Source organism: Rhinolophus hipposideros (genome assembly GCF_964194185.1).
Source record: "Rhinolophus hipposideros genome assembly, chromosome: 17".
Classification (NCBI taxonomy): Eukaryota; Metazoa; Chordata; class Mammalia; order Chiroptera; family Rhinolophidae; genus Rhinolophus; species Rhinolophus hipposideros.
In genome coordinates, this window is record NC_138063.1 from 10,304,253 (window position 1) to 10,318,632 (window position 14,380).

General features: G+C 37.4%; 1 protein-coding gene across 1 annotated transcript in view; it reads right to left on the minus strand.

The window, feature by feature from the left end:
- The window catches only part of PHLPP1 (PH domain and leucine rich repeat protein phosphatase 1), a 178,887-nt gene that overhangs the window by 29,221 nt on the left and 135,286 nt on the right, over positions 1-14,380 (minus strand). The window contains exons 8-10 of the mRNA XM_081078097.1: positions 13,822-13,882; positions 11,107-11,202; positions 7,177-7,332 (exon numbers count right to left, since the gene is read on the minus strand). Of these exons, the coding sequence (XP_080934223.1) occupies positions 7,177-7,332; positions 11,107-11,202; positions 13,822-13,882 (313 nt within the window). The remainder of the gene's footprint in view (positions 1-7,176; positions 7,333-11,106; positions 11,203-13,821; positions 13,883-14,380) is intronic.

Genomic DNA, 14,380 nt, shown 5'->3' on the forward strand with positions numbered 1-14,380 from the left:
TGGTAAAAAACAGTAAGAATAAAACATTTTCCTGAGGACATTTTCATAGGCCCCTCTCTACAAAAAAGCTGGAGTTGTCAAGCAGGGCACAGTACTGCCAACTCAATTCTTACGATAACTTCATAAATAGCATAGTACTCAAAAAACGTTCTTAAGCAGAAAGTGCTAAAGTCGTAGAGAAAAGACACTTATATATGGCTCCTACCCTAAAGCATGTGGAAAACTGCCCACAACAGCAGTGGGATAAATCTGCTTCCTGCTTCTTGAGCGATGGCTTTGTTCTTCCTTGGCACATTCTGTCCATCTCTCTGGCTCATTTAGGTTTTTCTGGTTTTGTTTTGTTTTTATTTGTTTTTGAGTAATTTTCAGCACACCCTTAAATTTTACAGCCAAACTGTCCTTGAAACAAAGCACAGGATTTGGTAGCACAACAGATTTACCTCCTCGTAGGCATACCAGGCATTCTGTATTTACAGATTTTTCCTGGAGATCAGTACTGGGATTTGAAATCTATTAAAAATGCAAAAGGTTAAGACTCTAAGCCAAGCAAAACTCTCCCACTTTTTGACAATGCCCTGATTTTTTGCCCCCAATGTTCCAGAAGTGTCAAAACATTCAAAATTACTTATCATTTGTCTTTAGAACACAGCGCTTTTGACAATTTTATCTATCTTCTAAGGCTGATAGCTCTTAAGCAATGGGCTTTCAAATTCTGTATGATGGTAATAACCAAGAGTGCATAATACATTTTACATGACCACACAGTACAATACAGATGAAAAATATCCATGTATAACTGAAACAAAAGTTTCATAAAAACATATGTAACTTCACTCTATCTTACACTGGTTATTTTCTATCATATGTAATTATTATTTTTTTTTAATTTTATTTATTTTTTTAATTTATTTTTTTATTAGTTTCAGGTGTACAAGACAAGGTAATACTTAGACGTTCATCATTTATATCCCTCACACTGTGAACCCCCCTCCCCCCATCCATTATCCCTCCGACCTCACACCGAGCCATCACATTATATATATAAAATTATAGTTGGCATTCATTAATGTTTAGCTTCTGGTGTACAATGCCATGATCAGGCATCCACATTATCTCCAAGGTGGTCTCCCAAATAGGACGCATGTCCATCGGATACCCAACAAAATCTTTACAACATTATTGAATAAGTTCCCCAAATTAATTTTCAGAAAACCCTGAGGATAATCAGTATGCACTCCTATGTTTATTGCAGCACTTTACACAATAGCCAAGATATGGAAACAACCGAAATGCCCATCGGTAGATGACTGGATTAAGAAGCTGTGGTACATTTATACAATGGAGTATTATGCAGCCATAAAGAAGAAAGAAATCTTATCATTTGCAACAACATGGATGGATCTAGAGAACATTATGTTAAGTGAAATAAGTCAGACAGAGAAAGACAAGTACCATATGATCTCACTTATATGCGGAATCTAAAGAAAAGAATATGTGAATGAACTAATCAGAGACAGTTTTGAGGACACCAGGAAAAAACCGAGTTGTTAGATGGGCGGGGGCGGGGGGGGGGGGGGTTGGGGATAAGGGGAAAGGTGAAGGGATTAGGAAGCAGCTGGTAATATGTAATTATTTTTAAGTGCCAGTAGAAACCCACTAAATTAATGTTATACCCCACTAATCAATTTGAAAAAGAACTACAATTTTTATATGTCTAGCAACACCATCTAATAGCAGGGATTCCAAGTGAAGAAAAAGTGCATACAGTACAACGGAATTCACACACTATTATTTTGGAAGGTCTGAAAAATCTGCCTGGCTTGGGCAATAAAGATCACAAGTCTAGAGTAAATGAACAAAAGGTATACAGATATAAGAATTGTTGCATAAGAACTTGAAAAGAATTTTTAAAATTAAGTATAATTGATTAAGAATGAACATTGATACAATACTATAAATTAATCTTATTCTAATTTCATCAGTTATGCCACTGATGTCCTCCATCTGGTCCAGAATCTAATCCAGGCTCCCATGTTGCATTTCATTATTATGCCCCCTTCGTCTCCTCTGATCAGTCTTATTTGTCTCAAATGACCTTGACACTTTTGAAAAGTACTAGACAATATTTTGTAGAATATCTTTCAATTAGGTTTTATTACACTAGAGTAAGGTGATATACTTTTGGCAAAAATACACAGCCGTGATATTGTGCCCTCCTATCAGAAGGTACATGATTCTAAACTTCAACTCCCAGACATTCTTATTTAGGAGGTCAGAGTAAGGCCTTAAAACCGAAAGAATTAAAAATTCTGATGATTGGCCAAGTTGAGTCAGTAGAATTGAGATAAGGGCCAGGAATCTGCATGTTTAATAAGTAATCTAGGGGATTCTGAAGACAGGCTTTGAGAAACATTGTTTTATTCCACTATGGCTCTCAAAACATTACAACTTCACAAGATAGCTCTCTTCACTTAAAAAAAAAAAAAAAAAGTGGTGTAGGCAGCTCAGCTCTTCCAAATGTCAGAAATATCTGTCTTTGCCAAAAGGCACCAGTTGTTGTGGTCAATCGATTACGCTCTCCCCAATTTCCTGTTCCCTTTCAGGCCCCTTGATATTTACACACATTCTATCTGAGTCACTAAAACTTATGGTCTGTAATGTGACTAATACTCTGGGGATATTCAATAATATCCCGATTCCCACCCCTGAGAATATCTTGTACTGTTCCAACCAAGGATAACAACAGACCCTAATGTCCACCCACAACAGGAATCTGTAACTCTCCCTCTGAAGGGTCTGCTGTGGCTTTGTTAATTTGAGTGACCTCCTCAGGAGCAGCTCTGGCCATCACATGGGTGTCAGGCTTCACCCAGATTTTAGGAAGAACAGAAGGATGGCAACACTTCATCTATCCACTCTCGTGACCCATGGGGAATATCTACCCCCACCCTTGCCCATCTGTTGATGAAAACTGATTATTTGAAACTCTTTTGGGGGTTTCCATCAAAAAAAGCCTCAACTCTAAGCAAAAAGACGTAAAATGAGAGATTTTAGGCCAGTAAGATCCAGATTAGAATATCTGCGAGTTCATGCCACCAAACCAAATCCTAACCTGATCATTAAGATCAAAATCACAATTTGTCGGCAACACATGGCTCATCCTATTTCACATCTACCCATAGTTTTTAAGCTGCCAGTGAAAAGCAAGTCAAAATAAACAAAACTCAAAGATGACCACGGAGAGTAAACTCATAAACTGAAATCCTTGATTCAAGTCATAAGAATTTTAATAAAATTGGCCTGAAGTTTTCAGAGGAAGGTAAAGATATTACTAAAAGTCATCTTCATTTAAAGTAGATTACTCTTTCCTATTTGGTTACCAAATACCATCCCGCTACCAGATAAAGCACATTAACAAACACCATTCTAAAGCTGTAATGTTTAACAGGCACCATGTAACTAAAACCATGATATTGGTTTTAGCAGCCAAGATTAAAAGTAAAGAAAAAACTCCCAAGAAAGAGAGTCTTTTGCTCTGTGTCCAATAATGCATGTTTTTCTGACAGTTCTCTTGAAGTTTCCAAGCACAAGCTCCACTTTAGAACGAAACTAAACCATGTATAACTTCTATGAAGACTTGTATTCAGGCCCTTCCCTCAGTTATATAACCAAACATAGAACTGGTAACGATAATTTATTATCATAAAAGTATGAAAAAACAAGCATCTATACAAGTAAATTCAGATTTGTATTACAGAGCAAACTGAATGGAAGAAGAAGTGAAGCACAGTTTTATTACTGCCTGAAGCTACTTGCAAACACACAGCTATGTATTATATCACAAAGTGCTATTCTTCATGCCAGGAGCTAAACTAAAACCAACCATATCATTCCTTCTCTTTCACCCTCTGAAATACACCTTTTATTAGTTTATTGTGTAGTTACTTTAAACACTGCATTAGATTGTAAGTTCCTTGAGGGTAATACCTATCATTAGTCATTCTTCAACCCCCTGCCACACTCAGCACAGTGACTCTGGACGCTGGCCTGAATCACGAATAAAAACAAATTATAACTGAAAACACCTACAAGAAACTTGCCACAAAGATTCTTTCCTAAAAAGGCCTCTTTAATATTTTAAACTTCATGTTTTCTGGGTTGATCTTCCCCCACAACTGTCAACACTAGTTTATTCCTTCCCCAAAATTCAAACCAAATATACAGTATCTCTACATTTACCTGAATGTAAATTATGCCTAAATACACACACACGCGCACACACACCAGGAGTGCCAACAAAATGTAGACACATGACCTTGTATTCATCTTTTGTTATTGGTATATATTGAGTATTACAATTTTAATAGTTTTTTCCTTTCTTAAAATGTGTATACATTTTTGCACTATATATAATATTTATATATATTTTTAAATTTAGGTAGATAAAAACATCAATAAAAATTATATATATTTTTAAATTTAGGTAGATAAAACCTCAATTATTTAGGTTTTAGAAAAGGGACAAGTAGAATAAGTATTAATCCTTTAAGAAGCAGTAAGTAGTTTGGTGAGAATCACAAAATGTTGTTTTTGTCTTCCAACAAGTGAAATAATGCAAGAATGTTTTCCAGAAAAGAACTAATTTGCTTTACCTCACCCCCTGTGTAACTCTACCTGCCTGAGAGCACTAAACCTCCTAACTATTCTTTCTGACTCTGAGTCATGAGTCATAAGATCAGCTGCTACACTATGCTGGAGATGTGGCTATTATATTGGTTGGAAAACAAAGGCACCAGAATATGCCGGATTGAAAAAGTTCTTTATTTCAGCCTTTTTGGTCATTTGCTCTCCTCTCGTAAAATAAAAGCAGGACAATGCTTGCTCTTTCTAATTCACCCAACCCCTTCCTCCAGAACTTTCCTGTGCCAGAAATGAAATTTAGCATGGCCTGCCCTCCTCCCGCGACCTACAGAGGCTGGCTAACTCCCCCCATGACGAAATGCAGTTGGCTCTGGGTTGCCTGACTAGTTAGACTGTGGGAATTTGCGCCTACACCCCTGTAGCTTACACGGTGGTTCAGCTGTTCTGCTCCCCGACAGCACCTGTCCTCTTTCAGGGCCTCCATTCAGGTCCTGAATTTTCCATGTTACATTCCTAGAGACAGTCCAGTTTACACAACCCTCCCTTTTCGAACTTACAAATGCCGTGTGGGGACTGTACAAAACGGGAAAACCGAGGTTTGGAGTGATCTGCACAGGGTCAGAGCCTGTTCAGGCAGTGGTTCTTGACCTTGGGAGTCAGCAGAATCCCTTGTGGAACAATCTGAACTACAGATGCCCCGCTCAACCCCTAGTCTAAACACATCTAGACATGAACAATGTGGCCTCCAACTACACGCTGAGCGCCTTCACGGACATGCTTGCAGACCCGCCCTGGCAACGAGGACACTCGATGACTGCTTACTGACGGCCTGCAGAGAGTCAAATACATAGAACTGTCCCTTTAAAATCTAATCCTCAGAAATGAATCAAGAATGATTATTATCTACTGGAGAGTTCCAGCGCTACCTGCCTACTCTGTGAGCCATGAACGTGTCGGACTTGGCCAGATTCAGAAATGGTCTTATCTCAAAGACTCCTAAAACCTGAATCATCTACCTTTTTGTTTCTACAGATTCAGTGCAGACCCCTAGGAGAAAAAGTGGATTTTCATTACGAAGTTGCACTCAAATTTTGCCTAGTTAGCCTTACCAAAGAAAAGACAAAAATACAACGTTATACCATAACTTAGAATTCTCCACAGGGGAAGAAATAAATTCCTACAGTATTCATAAATGCTGCACAGCGTATGAGCTACCTATATGCCGCACACTGTACTTTGATATGAAAGCAAAAGCCAAAACAGTTCTTTGTATAATCTTGAAACATTGCTCTTTTTGTCTGGGGAAGAATATAGCACCAGTTAATTACAATATAAAAATCCCATTTTCTCACAATTCCATATTTCTCTATAATTATTCCAGTAGGAATTCATTGTAATTTACATTAAGTACACAGAATAAACGTTTTTAAAAATAAGGAAATCAGAATTAAAGGAAAAGGAGTGCTTTGTTCTCTGTCCTGATCTGGGTGATGGTTACAGGGGCACATACCTATGTACAGATTCATTGAGCAGTATGCTTAAGAGCTGTACACTTTTGTGTTTTTACCACAAGTTATATCTTCATTTAAAAGATTGTTTAAAAAAAAAAGGTAAAGGAGAAGAAGAAAAAATACAAATCCAAGACTGAGGGTACAATTTAAAATTCCTTAAACTTTCTACCGTTCATTAAACAAATACTAGTTGAGCACCAGACACGTTTCAAGAAGCTGAGGATGTAACTGCAATTAAGACACAGTCACTGGACTCATTGAGTTTAAAATCGGAGAGGGGTGACAGACAAGTAGGTAAGAAGTCAGAATACAGGGTGTGTGGAGTATTGTGACAGGAGGAGGCACAGGGGACATGGGACACGTGGCTGGGCTTCTAACTCAGTCTAGGAGAGCAAGAGATGTCAGACTGATGTTAAAATTTTACCCACAGTCACTGCTGTTTCACCTGAATTACATATGCTGAAACGTACCTCCAATTTACTTTTTAAGGCAAAAATATCCATCGTTATTTCCTTCTTTTAGAGAAGCACAACGTTAAACTTAACTTTTGTCTTTTTCATGAGGTACACTAAAATTTAGACTGTCTCTAATGTTATGGTCACTAATGTCTCTAATGTTATGGTCACTCACTAAAAATAAACATTAGCCAAGACCAAAATGATTCAGGCCACCAGGCTATGAAGCATTTGAGTTTAATTCACAAGGGCTCTGAAGCAAACAAGATATTCCAAAGTTAACACTCAGTTACGGAAAGATGTCTGTTAAGAAAGATCTGCATGTGGCACCTCTTCACAGAAAATAGATTTCACTTAATATTTAAATTCACTACCCTTCACATCAAAACAATTTCTAGGACATCCCTGTCTCCGTCCTCCGCAAAGTGGTCAGAGAAGTGGCCGGCAAACCATTTTCTTCACAAATTTCAGACAGACAGATAATGAGAAAGTCCACAGAAAGGTCTCAGAGGGCTACCGAGGGGACATTTTACATCTCCGATGTACCACCAGAACGACATGCCCTTTACCTGTCCGCCTTCATCAGGAGGGTCGGGGGCAGCTCTAGGAGCTGGTTGCGCTGCACATCCAAGACCTCCACGGAGGTTCTTTCCAGCCTTTCAGGTAGCCTGCTCAGCTGGTTGTGTCCTGCCAGCAGCTTCCGGAGACTACTGTTACAAAACAAGCTGTACAGAAAGAAACAAAGTCAGAAGGAAACTTACTTAGAGCTAATTTCGGATAAAGACTAAAAAATGAATAGGAGTAGGAGAATATTTAAAATTCTCTCTCCAAAAAACATCACTTCATGAAGAGCAACTGCAAATTCATTTGAACATAAGCTCAAACTTGGAGCTGTTTGTATTTCAACATTTTCCATACTTTGAAAAACCAGAGAGGGTGGGAAAAACTATGAAAAGGAATATTTAATGAAGATGCTCTACTTAGTGAAAGAGAAACAAGTTTCACTGAAGATACTGAAGAGAGCAGTCTAATCTCCTTAGGTTCCCAGGGCAAGCTTTAAAAGGTGGTAGACTTCCCAAAGCAGGGCTTGTGTCTTGTACTGCCCACGAACACGGGGTGTTTTACCCACAACAGATTCTGAATAAATACAGTCAAGCCAATTTTTACCTACAGGATCAACATTAAACAAAGGATTCTTTGATCCAACTAGTCTTTCACAAATGCCAACTGAGAAAATGTTAAATTTTTCCTTAGTTGTATTGCACCATCATAATTATTCCTCCCTTTTCTCATTTCCCTAAGTCTGTATATTTTTGTTTTCTCTTTGGTTTAATCCTAAACCAAAGCAGAGACTCCCTCCTAAAGCAACTAGAACTCACTTAATCCACTATTTTCTTTTGCGCCTTAAAGAGCCCTTTGGAAGCATGGCTGTGTTTCTTCTATGGCTTATCAAAACAGCAACAAATGATGAATACTCCTTAATCTAATGTAAATCTGCGTTACGACCACTTAAGACTTCAACAGTTACAGAGAATAAAACAGCCTGCGTTCAAATACAGAAATGTGGGGACTGTGGGCAGTGAGGTCATAACTTGGAATGAGAACGCATGTGCACTGCGGTCCCAGAACGAAGCGGCCTGGCCCACCTGATGTTCCTCACCATTCTGACCTCACTTACTAACCTCCAAAGTGGTCAACATCACTCTCCATTCCAGCCGTATCTTTATTCACTTTAAATACCAAAACTAGTTTCTTTGCTCACAACCTTTTTCTGTGCTGTCACACCAGAGGCCCTCATTAATGATACCTAACACGTCTGACTTGACAGGGTGAGGTATCACCGTGACAAGACAGGCTGCCCAGGACTACCATTCAGTCACAGGTGACACAGGGCAGTCTCTGTAATGGTCACGTCAACCCAATGATTTACGACTTGCCTCACCAATTTTACTGCCTTGCTGGCCGGGGAGTACAATTTAGGATGGGGTCGTTTATTATTTACACGTGCACACACACACACACACACACACACACACACACACACACCTTAAACAGACAGATAACTGAAAGATAGGTGACAAAAACCTTTATCTTGATTTTTCCAAATAAAAAAGCAGATGTAACTATAGGATGAGTATTAAATACTAATTATTGGATTTAGTTCAATTCTTTTGGATACTAAGCACTAAAATACAGTCTTTTCTTTTGAGTACATTTCCACTTCTAAATACTAATTTCTATTTTGTCAAACCCTTCACACACGTCACTTAGATAAATAAAGCTTGAATAGTAAATCAACTTCCAATGAATCACTGTCTTGTCTGGAATATTAGATCAATGACAGGGCTGATACAAAGTTTGCAACTAAATACCACCATTAATAAGAAAACAATACATATTATTTATGTCCCAAGGATTAAAAACACAAACACACAGAAACAAACACTGTTTAAATTCCTTGACAATAGAGCATTTGGGATTGGCTTTGAATAAGCATTTGTTTAGATCCCCCAAAAAAGCCTGTACTAACACAGAGCAAATCAAAGATTAATTTTGGGGAAAAAGTCGATAAAATGTCAGTTATCTTGTATTAATGTAATTGTTGGTTTATGTACATAATATCGTTGTTGTAGCCTACAGTGAACAGAGGCCTTAGATTCCACTGTATCTGTTGGATTGGGGAGGTTGGAATGGGGAAGAGAACAGAGAAAACAGAAAAGAAGGTAATAAAAGATTTTTTCAACAAATTAGTTTTTTTTCTCTTAGTAGTAGCCTGCTTTCATTTTTGCTGTTTGTCTTCGAAAACAGCCCCCCACACACACATATACATATATACTCTCACACAAACACACACACACACACACACACAATGCTGTCTACAGGGCACATCACCAACCCTTCTCTTAGTAATGGTGATGGGCTGCACTGGGTAACCTAAATGCTCAGTGAACAAAACAACTCTAAAGCAGAATGCATGTTCAAAGGGACTCAATTTATGAGTATGACATAAGGCTCAGAAAGTGAAATTAACTGAGCTTTTCAGGGGTTGAAAGTGTAACTCAGATTTCCCTTATAGAGCTATGGATAACACTAACACAGTGTTATCCAACAGAAATACAATGCAAGCCATATATGTGATTTAAAATTAAAAGTGAAGAGAAACAGGTAAATTAATTCTTATAGTACTTTTTATTTGACCCAATATATCCAAAGTATTATTTTAATGTAATTAAGATACAATAGTATTGTGATATTTTGCATCCAGAGTGTATTTTATACTTCAGCACTTCTCAGTTAGGACTAGTCAGGTGTCCAGTGCTCCACGGACCCTTGGCTAATGATTAGTGGCTACCATATTGAACAGCTGAACTCGAACACATTTACTAGGCTTACCAAGCAAGCATATTTCATGACTCTTGTGTTTTACAAGAAAATACAGGAACATTGATCATATATCTCTGAAGATCATGCACCTAAAGTAAAACTTTACTCCAAAATATTGACATATTTCTATAATACTTTCATTGATATTTTTGACTATACAGTTAGAAACAACTGACTTCCTTTGTTGAGTGACCGGCCAAGAATAGTGCAAATACCTAGACCCGAATTGTGGTAGCCACTAGCCACAAATGGCTATTTAAGTTAAAATTAAATTTAAAATTCAGGTCCTCACTCACACTGGCCACATTTCAAGTCTCAGCAGTCACATGTGGCTGGGGATACCATACTGGACAGCACAGACACAGAGCATTTCAACCGTCACAGAAAGTTCGATAGGATAGCAGGACAGACTGACTACCCTTCTGATTATTAACTGTATGGCTAGTCACTAACAGTCCAATGATACTTTGTGACATAATTAGTTAACCCGAAGATGTCTGTATCTGTGGATATTAGACATCTTCACATGGCTATTTTAGATATCTTGCCATTAAAGTGAAAATTGTGAAATAAAAATAATATGTTGAGAGAAGAGGAGAAAAGAAAACTCTCTGAACCTTCTATTTCAAGTTTCATACCAAGAAAAAAAAGAATCTAGTTTGTTCTTTCTAGGTTGAATGACCTAATAATATTTTTGATCCCCAAAAAATTATGTTGAAGGAAAACCAAAAATTATTTGTGGGTAAGGTAGACATGTCAAATCAATGGACAGAAAGGGAAGATTCTAAAATAAATTAAGATTACAGAGGTGAACCAATCATACTGTTTGCCGAGTCTCTGAACATTTCTTTTGCTTCTTTAAACATTCCCACCAAGCAGCACCCCTGAATGACTTTGAGGGGTGCAAAGGGTGAGGAGTCAAAGCCTCATTGCACTCTTCACTTGCATGAACAAAGTTTGTAACTTGAACACAAGACGTGAGGTAAAAGATACTAAATAAGGTTTTTAAAAAACTCTTTTTTAGGGATTCATAATAACAAGTGGAACGCTGAATCAGCAATTTTTTAAATTGCCTATGGAATTTGAGATTCTCTAACTTGATTTCTAATACTTACCGTGCAGGAAGTTCATATATTTGATTATGGCCAATATCCAGAACTTCTAACTTTCGGCTTTCACATACCCACTCAGGCACGTTTTCTAAGCGGTTCCTAAATACAAGAATATAGGATGTTTTTCTCTGATTGGAATTTGGCCTAAAATATAGTTTGAAACTCAAAATAATTACATTTAATAAATAAAACTTCGACTGAAATACCAAAATACAGTGAGTATAAATCAAAAGGATATGTGTGTTCAGTTTCACCTAGAAGCAAGATAAATTGTGATAAGAAATAAGAAATAAAGGAAAAGTAGGTCTGGTTCCCAGAATTCCTATCCTAAAAAGTCTACAAACTCATGCAAGTCTAGGGAGAGGAGGTTTTATACTGGAAACAAACAAACATACACTTCCAATTAATTCAAACAGTCAAATGGCATAAAATAGTTTTATTTTCCAATTTACATTTTTAGCCTTATTATGAAATACTTCTCAACTCCAGTGGATATCATGAAAGCACAGCCATAGATAAATAGAAAGAAATAGCAACAATGAAAAGGTACACTGACCCTTAAGACTCAAGAGTTAATTATCTGAAAACATTTAGTTAGACATTAGATGGTTATTATAATTACCATAAAAAGTGAACTAAACTAATCGTGATTTTAATTATTAAATGAATTGACCACTTTTTAGACAAATCTACTATATTTGAATGTCTCCTTAATCATAGGTGGTTAGCTTTTCACCTTCTTTTTTAAATGTGGGAAATAACCAGGCACAAAGACTCTAAAATGGTATGTATATTATGACTACAATTCCTTAGAAACAGATGAACAATTCTGTAAAAACATGATGTTTGTGACAAGGACTGTATTAGAGCAAAAGTGAAAACAATCGTGATAGTAGGGCAGTGGCATTATGTATGGTTTTAAAATCAGGTTCTTCAATTTTGCTATTATGTCATCTTTTCCATTAAAATACAAAAAAGAAGGCATTCTTTTCTGCTTAGTGTCTGTCCAGGCACATACGGTCTTGGTTTTGAAGCTCTAAAGATGGACACATTTAGTGATTTTATTTGATAGCAGTTAGGCCGTAACACATCTCAGTACGATAGGAGACTGAAAGCACCCCTCAGGATAAGCAACCTCATACAGCAATAAGACTTGTAAATGTGGAGCTTCAAACCTGAGGAAGCCTAAGGACCCAGGGAACACTGTGCCGGGTGACAGGCGGTTCCTTCATGTAACATAAACACTCACACACAAGGAGGGAGCGAAAGGCTCAGAGCTGCGTGAGGGGAAGCAGAGGTTTCCTAAGACAAAGTTCTACAGCTTGGGAGCATGTTACAGCCAAGTTTCTGGACACAAGAGTTACACCAGAAAGCTGACTGGTATATAAGTGGCAGAATTCAGGAACAAGCACAAGTTTTCAATTCAGCCTCACTTAGGGGTTTCAAAGGCAACCATTTGCCAATGACATCCTACAAGTTCAGGGAAAGTAGATTCTGTCTATGGCCAACTCTCTCAAATAAATCTTTCCAAGATATTTACATAAACCAATATATGCAAACCCCACTCCAGTACTGTTCTTATTAAAAGGATGAAGATAACATTCAAGGCTGGTAGGGGAACTAAACGAACTAAATCAGGTAATGTCTGATTTTGAGTACATGAAACAAAACTGTCTAACATGCACTGACTAGGAAATGCATGAAGCACGACTCATAAAGGATTTTATAATCACAAATTTCTAATACAACTGTCATGTAATAATTTTCACAACAGCTAAATTCTGACACATTGTTTCATAATTATGATGGGGAATATTAACACATCTGATTTTACACAATGAAATGAGTTAACAGTGTCACTTAGAGGGCCACATACTCCCAAGTACTGTGGTTGTTCAGAAAATTTGGGGTATTTCTTTTGGAATTACATTAAAAGTGAGTTTTCAATTTTTTTATTATTTTAGACACTGTTATCTCTGCTTCCCTTGATCAATGGAATTGTAACAGATACATAGGACATCAGAGGAGTAGTGGGTTGGGGGAGGGGGTCATCCCTGTGAGTTTTCAATTTTAGTGTAAGATTATTAAAGTTTAATTTGTACATGCTTTATGTCTTCAGGAAAAAGTCTACTATAATATCCTTGGGAACTGGAGTAGCTATGACACTACAGTACTGAATTTGCGTAAAAGGTGCGATGGTCAGCCTCTTCACAAATGAGCTGAGAAAAGTGAGTAGGCTGTATGGAAATCCTTCTCTGGGAGGCTTAGTGCTACTTTCTAAGGGTTCTTAGCAAGGAGATTGTGTACAAAATAACAGGAAGGGGGGGAAATCAAAGAAATATAGCACAATATTTTTTAATGAAATCAACATAATTTCAGGTAAAGGTATGAAGATGTGGTTAACATAATTAAAGAATTACGGGAACTTCCAGCCACATGACCCTCAACTGACTCATCTTTTAAGCACAAACCTGGTGTTCAAATTGGTAATCACACGAACACACCTTGATTCTTCTGGTTTGAACTACAGTATACAAGTGCAGTATTTTAACTGACAGACATTTATGTACATTTTCAGAGGATAAGTAAAAACTATTGCACTTAATTTGTATTATTTACTTTCAACATATATAGGAAGTTTACATGCATATGTTCAGACAAAATTAGCTAAGTAATCTTCAAGCAGATTCTAGAGTACTCTACGACTTGGCTTCTTACCTTGAAACGTCCATGTAGGACAGATAATTCGGAACTGGGTAAACGTCAAGTTGTACAAGTTCTAGGAGGCAGAAAAAACACACAGAAGCATTACCATTCAAGTGACACAGAGACTCTTTAGAATATCATTACTGTGCTTTATTCTTCATTGTTTGTTTAGGTTAGGAAGTACAACACATCCATTTGTTCTACCCTGAAACTACAGGAAAGGACTACGAACTTTTAATTTAATCACAAGATCTTATTCTGAGACTGAAATAAATCGCTCATTCTACTTTCCTATCTCTTACCCATCCACTTACTGTGGCTCTGCTCTTGGTCGGCATGCTAAATTTTATCTGGAAGATTAACTATGTAATACTGGTTTTTAACATTCAGGGTTCCTTTAATAAAACCAAATGCATCCTGGCTGTTGCCTTTTTCACTCCACGGAAACAGCACTCCTGAGGATCACAAATGACTTCCGCTCCTCAAATATGAGAACTTCCTCAAAACTGTATGAAATGTGACATCACTGTCCACCTAGGGCTTTGTTTCTGGGGCAGAGTAGTTTCTAAAT